The sequence below is a fragment of the Temnothorax curvispinosus genome, unplaced genomic scaffold (genome assembly GCF_003070985.1).
Source record: "Temnothorax curvispinosus isolate PA1 unplaced genomic scaffold, ASM307098v1 QBEX01008396.1, whole genome shotgun sequence".
NCBI classification, from domain to species: Eukaryota; Metazoa; Arthropoda; class Insecta; order Hymenoptera; family Formicidae; genus Temnothorax; species Temnothorax curvispinosus.
The window spans coordinates 4-7,140 of NW_020218176.1; the positions used below are offsets into that span (position 1 = coordinate 4).

Consider the following 7,137-nt stretch of genomic DNA (forward strand, 5'->3'; position numbering starts at 1 on the left):
TGAATCAAGTAATATTAACTTGCAGGTAGTTTATATTTTTCTGTATAGAGTGGCGTTACCCCTTAAACAAGGATATTATATCTACCATATTGTTGTAATAAAGAATTACTCTAAAATTTTTCAAATCGTGCTAAATTTTTAAATTATTTAAAAACAAATATTAACAAATTTCAGATATTAACAAATAAAATATATGTAATTGTGTAAAGCATATATAATTATGTCTGAGTTGTAAAAGTTATATTTGTAATAAATATATAAATAGTTATAAAGAAATTAATGTTTTTTTTAGTATTAAGGTAATTCACACGTTTAACTCATATGTTTAATCAACTGTTTGATCAATTCATCATGTGTAATGCATTACAATAATAATTATAATAAACTAAAAAATGTCTTCAAGAAATACATTTCACTATTGTAATGTTGGATGTACATGAGAAACAACTACTGCGATTGTGAAATACGATTGGGTATGTATTATGGAACTTTTTGGAATAGATTCCGATCGGAATTAATTGTTTAAAAACAAACCGAATATATAATGGCTCAGAAGATTAAAATTCAAATGTCAAATAAAAAGCTCTCTGAGAGCCAACGCAAGATTTTAGTGCTTTTTCTTATCTCTATTTCTTTGTCTTAAACATTACAAACATTTCGATCCTAATATTAGAGCATCTTCAGTGTTACAGCAAGTCAGCATTCCCCGTTAATTTCCACATTATTGTCACAATTATTGTGCCTCCGGATCGTATCAATATCGTATCAACCAACTCATGAATTTTGGACGACGTTGTAACACGAGTTATAATACAAAAAACATCTTAAATTATTATGGCGACACTAGACGACATGAGTTGAAATACGGAATACATCAAATCAATACTGACAATAATATGGATGGAAATTAACGGGGAATGCTGACTTGCTGTAACACTGAAGATGATCCAATGTTAGGATCTAAACATTTGTAATGTTTAAGACGAAGAAATAGAGATAAGAGAAAGCACTAAAATCTTGCGTTGGCTCTCAGAACTCCTTATTTGACATTTGAATATTAATTGTTTAGTTATTTCCTAGATTTCTATTATGTTTTCTACGAAATAATTACGATCAAAATCCATTCCGAAAAATTCCATAATACGTGCCCTGATAAGAACTAAAAACAGATAAATAAACAGTAGCTTCAAAGTGCACCAAAGATTGTGATTATTGTTAGAGGATCGCTGCGTTCAGGTCAATATAGATATACCTTAACGCCTTGTTGGCTGCTGGATTTGTTGCGTATGCTCAGGCTCCTGCGCAGACGTTTCTAAAAAATAATTAATACGCGTACCTACATAGTCTATATGTTACAAATAGCTCAATATACCCTTAAGAGAAAGAGCAATTAATGTTTAAAGTTGTATGTATTAAAAAGACATCCTTTAATCCAGTAATTATGGTTCAACATATTAATGGCGCAAATATTACAAAGTAAGCAAAAGAAAAAAACCAAAGGCAAGATTATATTGTTTCAATCATAAGGATGAAATAATGTATGTAGGAGGGACTATATGCATTAATACTGGACTGTCTAAATAAATATAATTTAAAAACTATACATGTGTTGTATATATTCATATATATACAATTTTAGAACAAAAACTTTCCTCTTAAGGCAAGCAACCATATATTTTACACTTGTTAATTACACAAGCTTTCAAAACAAAAATTTGTTAATGTCTTGTACCCGGTACCAGAGAGTCTCTCTGCCGGTACATTTAGGATTTGCATAATCTCAATCAACAATACAGTAGATATATCAAATTATATTGTTTTACAGCTTTTTTATATAATTAGTATAACTTTCACATAATTTTATTGTAATCTTAGTCAATTACTGCAATTTTTTTCATAGAAAATATTACGTATCAGGACACATAACTAAGAATATCTAGAACTCTTTAACAAGTATTTATCATAAATACTGTCATTTCTCTCTAAGATGCAAAATAACTACCTCGACATCTGGTCCTGTTGGAACACTGTGTTCAGAATCGCTATCTTCCTTCTCATCTTCCAAAGCAATCAGATGCTCTTCCTGCGTTTGGGGCATTAGTTGTAATTCTTCTCTGCTTTTGAATTCCAATCGCGTTATATATAAAGGGCAAAACAACCCCAAAATCACCTAAAAATACATTTAAATATATGGTTGGAGAAAAAGTAATCCATTATTTTTTCGCTAGATGGCTTTAGTGATATATCTCACGTTCACGTGATGTATTAATCGCATAGGTTAGAGATCCTCAAGTAACTTTACTTGAGAATCTCTAGTATAGGATAACCTATAACATTTTTGTGATTGGTCGTAAAAGATAGACGTCAACAAAGAGAAAATTCGGTATTTTCACAATTTTGCTTCAATAAAGGCGAAAATGCAAGCCAGGCGGCTGAAATTGTGAATGGTGTTTATGGTCCCAATAATGTCACAGCCAATCGCGCGCAATTTTGGTTTCGTCGATTCCGATCCGGTAATTTCGATGTTAAAAATGCATCTCGCACAGGTAGGGACCGGGCTTCTATGAGAGAGGCATCATGAAATTACCTTTGAAATGGCAACAAATTGTAGAACAAAACGGTACATATTGACCCAAATCGAACAATCCTAACTATGTTAAATAAAGCCTTGAAATAAACGAAAAAATAATGGATTACTTTTTCCCTAACCTAATATGTTATAAATGTTAAATATACAAGGTGTTTCCTAAGTAAGTACACGAACTTGAAAGGGATATTCCTTGGCTTATTTTAAGAAGAAAAGGCCCTATAAACATGTGCCCTAAACTGCTTCGTTTTCAAAATACAGGGCGTCAAAGTTCAGAGAAAAAAAAAAGAAAATTTCGAAAATCTGGAAAACGTTTAGAGCTATTTTATTCTAAGGAATATTCCCTTCAATTTTTTGTACTTACTTAGGAAATATCCTGTATAGGTATTAAGGATTAGTTAACTAAAGTTAAACAAGTTACAATAGATTGATCTATTACCTTTAAATTAGTATTTTTACGTGTTCGAAGGCCACCCATCCATAAATCGGCCAAAATAATTTGACTACAAGGATGAGCCAATAGCGGCCGGTGATTCGCTGTAACTGCGAGTGACAAGCATGTCTGTCCCGACCAATTTTGAAGTTCTGAAGTTAATAGTTGCTGTGTTTGATCATCGTCTTGTCGATAGCAGTAGTCCAATAATTCAAGCGCTATAATAAAAAACGTACAATTTGTAGTTAGTTGTACGACAGTGGTTTTATACAGTAAAAAATAAAACGTAATTTTAACATTTTTTACATGGCCCAGAAAGTCTTAATTTTAAAGTTATGTTAACACATGATATTAATTATTTTACAGATTTTACTTAAATTATGTGTAATAGAAACATTTAATTTTAGTAAATTTAATTATTTTGTATGTCAAAGTTTGCAATTATTTGAAAATTTACGTTTAACTTTTGTTTATGTGTTAAAATAACTTTAAGACGTGTTGATTTTTTAAAGTAATTGTGTTAAAAAAACTCAAAATAATATTTAATTTCTAAATAACATATATAAAGTGTATATAAAGTGCATATATTAAGTTATCACATTGACATAAATGTAACACATAAAAATGTTAAGAAAATAATAACATAGCTGTTGTATGTTAATTTTACATTGAAATAATAATCAAATCTTGGTGACACAAGAAAATTTTAACATATGGACCGCATATGTACACATAATTTTTTACTGTGTATCTAAGAGTCAAGTCGTATTATCGTACCGATGTTTTCAAACTCCTTGCCGTAACCGCGTAATTCGTCGTAAACCTCCGTTTCCAGATCGTCCTCGGCCGCCTCATGCGCCATCGCCTTGTACAATTTTAGCGCGACGAGAGCCTTTGCTAACGCCTCTTCTCCGTGTTGCCACATCAACAAAGCCATTTGCTGGCGTTTTGTTAGCACGGCCCAGATAAGCAGCTCATTAAAAGGATAATCGAAGAGAGGAGTATCGCGATTAGCCGGTAACGTCTCGGCGAGCAGACTCATAGTCAGACTGTCAGACTTTCCGCCGGAGCCTGTGTAATAGCGCGTATTGCAGTTCGGAGCGCAGCTGTTTCGATGCATATGTTGCTGATGACCACCTGATCTCTTCATCACCTTCGTATAGATCATGCGAAATCTTCGCCGCGTATATTGCGCGCGATACGCACCGCCCATTAGCTTGTTAATCACAAGGCCGATGTCGTGCAACGTATACATGTAACCCCGTGGAATATTCGGCCGTACATCGCGCAAGATGTAGCCCAATGTGTTCGATGGGCCTTCTTTCTGATTAATTCGAGAAAAAAAAAGAAACATACTACAACATTCTACGTAAATTGTAATAATTAAATTTTCCAAGTAAATTATTTCTATAATCTCTCTCTTTGTATTATAAAGGACCACGCGCGTGCGCGTACACACACAAATAAATTTCATAAAATAAATTTATTATAACTAAAAATGAAATTGTTTATTTACCAAGCGATATAGCTTGTTTGCTGTATACATATATAAATTGTTTACTAAGAAAAATTATTGCTATAAAAATAAAGATGACCTACCGTATTATATAGCTCTTCAAGACGAGGTATCGATAAAAACTTCCGCATGGATACTCCATTTTCCAGTAGAAGTTTCACAAAGTCTATTCTGTCGTGCTGAAGTGCTTCCATCATAGCTTGTTCTAAAGCGCCAGGTGGCCATTTTTGACCGTAGACAAAGATTTCACTTCGGGCGATGTCCACGCGGTTCCATATTAAAGAAAGAGACAACTGCTCAGCCGGGGATAATTGTTTCGATTTAAACAGGGCTGTCAATATCGTTTGATCGAGCTCTTGCGATCTATCTTGCGATATTCTGAACACAGTGATCTATAAGAATATAACTCTTACTTAGAAAATTTTCAGTTTAACATTTACGATGCAAAGTTAAATTTTATTTCTAATAAAAATATCAACTATTGATAGGTACCAAATGTTTTTTTCGTGTACACTGCAAGAGTTCTGAACAGAGCTGACTCGCTTGCTCGGCGGAAACTTGAAAGGTGCGTTTAATAGTTTCCAAAACTTGCTCCTTAACACCTTCCAAAGGTCCTTCTCCGTCACCAGTCTGTCCGTCTCTCCATCTACATAAAAAGCATACTTTGGCTGCGGTCTGATTTACGCTCACAGCGCTGAAAGCATCGCTCTATCTTCGTTTGATATTCAATGTGCAACGAAGACAGAATAATGCTTAAGCACTATTGTGCTTAATCTCACATCTCATGTGAGCGTAAATCGGACCGCAGCCTTTGTAAACATGCATAATGTATTTTTCTAAAATATGCGTAAATATTGTGCAAGCCATTACTTGTGCATAAAAGCGATCAGATCAGCTGCACGTCCCGAACCATCACAAACTACTACAGGCACAGGTGGATCATCCGTCACGTACTCTAAAACTGCGCGAATTGTATTCGTTCCACCTTCGATAACTAATGCGACTACCGGTATGCTACTGTGTGTATCTGGAAGCATCGGTGAATCAGAGCATCTTAAATTATAGAATTTTAGTACATGTGGATCAGTGTAACGCTTACATGGTTGCAATTTTAAATTTGAGATGTATTTTTCTAATCTTCTACGGAGAACAATCTCTGCACCATACCGACCGCCAGTACCATTGTCTACTAATAAAAAGTAAGCGTGACGATTGTTTAACACTGTATACTTAGTCCTGCAAATCCATATATATGTACATAAAATATACTTTACCAAAATCTCATGTTTCAAAAATACCTTTACCGTGTAAATATGTAATCTTACCATGGTGAGGAGACGCAATCGTATGATACTTCTCCACCGCAGCCAACTAATTCGTGACTTTTATCCAAAATTCCCCAAGGGGCAATACCTATACTTACTACACGACCTTGTCGTTGAGAGCGTTCCAACAACAATGCGTCTCCGACCTGTCGTGTTACACCTACAAGAATTAACATGTAAAGAGTTAATTTCTTTTTATTGAAGTTACGTTACTATTATTTTTCATGAACAGGAATATACCTGTGTTTGTCCCCCCTGTAAATATCCATGCTCCTGTTGTTTTAGCAGCTTTTAATAAGCCTTTACGCAAAACTTTTTTCAGACTTGGTTGAAGCTCGAAATTTGATCGACCACCATGGACAGTAATTAATAATTTGGGCAATCCTAAATTCCATTCCCGACATAATAGTTGTACGATCGGTTCTGGTCGTGTATCATGAGCCAATCTTACATACTACAAGTAATGTGCAATGTTATTTCCTCATTCATAAATACAATAATTATTTTTATATAACATTATATAATGTCTAATATCTCTAGTCTCTGTATATATATGTATAAAATGGAATGTCTGTACGTCTGTTCTTTATACACTCTTAAACCCTTTGATCGATCTGGACCAACTTTGGCACAGTTACTCTCTACATCCCTGGCAAAACATTAGACGCAAAATCAATTTTTTATTACCGATTTTTATAGATACCGGTTTCCAAAGTATTTCTATGATAATAATTAATCAAGTATTTTTTAATGACGATGAGTTCAATTCTTCCGTTTTCCAGAAAATCGGTCCATTAATGAATGAGTAGTTCGTGGAAAAAATGGAACCGGTTTTAAAGTTAGTCCAGATCGGTCAAAGGATTTAAGGGGATGCTGGAGCCGTAGCCGAACTCGATCAGCGTCGATAAAGAAGTGCTCACCGATTCTTACATATACATACAGAGCGCAAGCAAACTCGATCAGCATCGATAAAGAAGTGCTCACCGATTCTTACACATACATACAGAGCACCTAACCTTGCATCTTCCACTGGTCTAAGTAATATCTTTTTTTTTAGGCTTCAAATCTTACTTCTAATTGCACGATATTATTCCTGACAGTTTTTTGTAGAGGGCTGTATCACTATTTTCTAAAAAAAAAAACTGCAGAATTTTTGTATAAAGCAAATATTTGCCTAGTTTACATCGATCTCTTGATACGCGTATCAAATAGTATATTTGAACTGATCAGCCAATAATCAGATTTATTTACTAGTTATTTACTATTTAATACGCAT

At 34.0% G+C, this 7,137-nt stretch overlaps 1 protein-coding gene across 1 annotated transcript; it reads right to left on the minus strand.

The window, feature by feature from the left end:
- Positions 1 to 282: 282 nt before the first annotated feature.
- On the minus strand, positions 283 to 6,315 carry LOC112457884 (transient receptor potential cation channel trpm; the record flags this gene model as incomplete). The annotated part of the gene is made up of 10 exons (XM_025021183.1): positions 283 to 1,312; positions 2,003 to 2,170; positions 3,027 to 3,238; positions 3,798 to 4,344; positions 4,620 to 4,928; positions 5,029 to 5,182; positions 5,407 to 5,563; positions 5,636 to 5,772; positions 5,862 to 6,021; positions 6,102 to 6,315. Coding segments are annotated over 10 exons (2,133 nt in total), but the record flags the coding sequence as incomplete, so codon positions are not given.
- Positions 6,316 to 7,137: the final 822 nt, after the last annotated feature.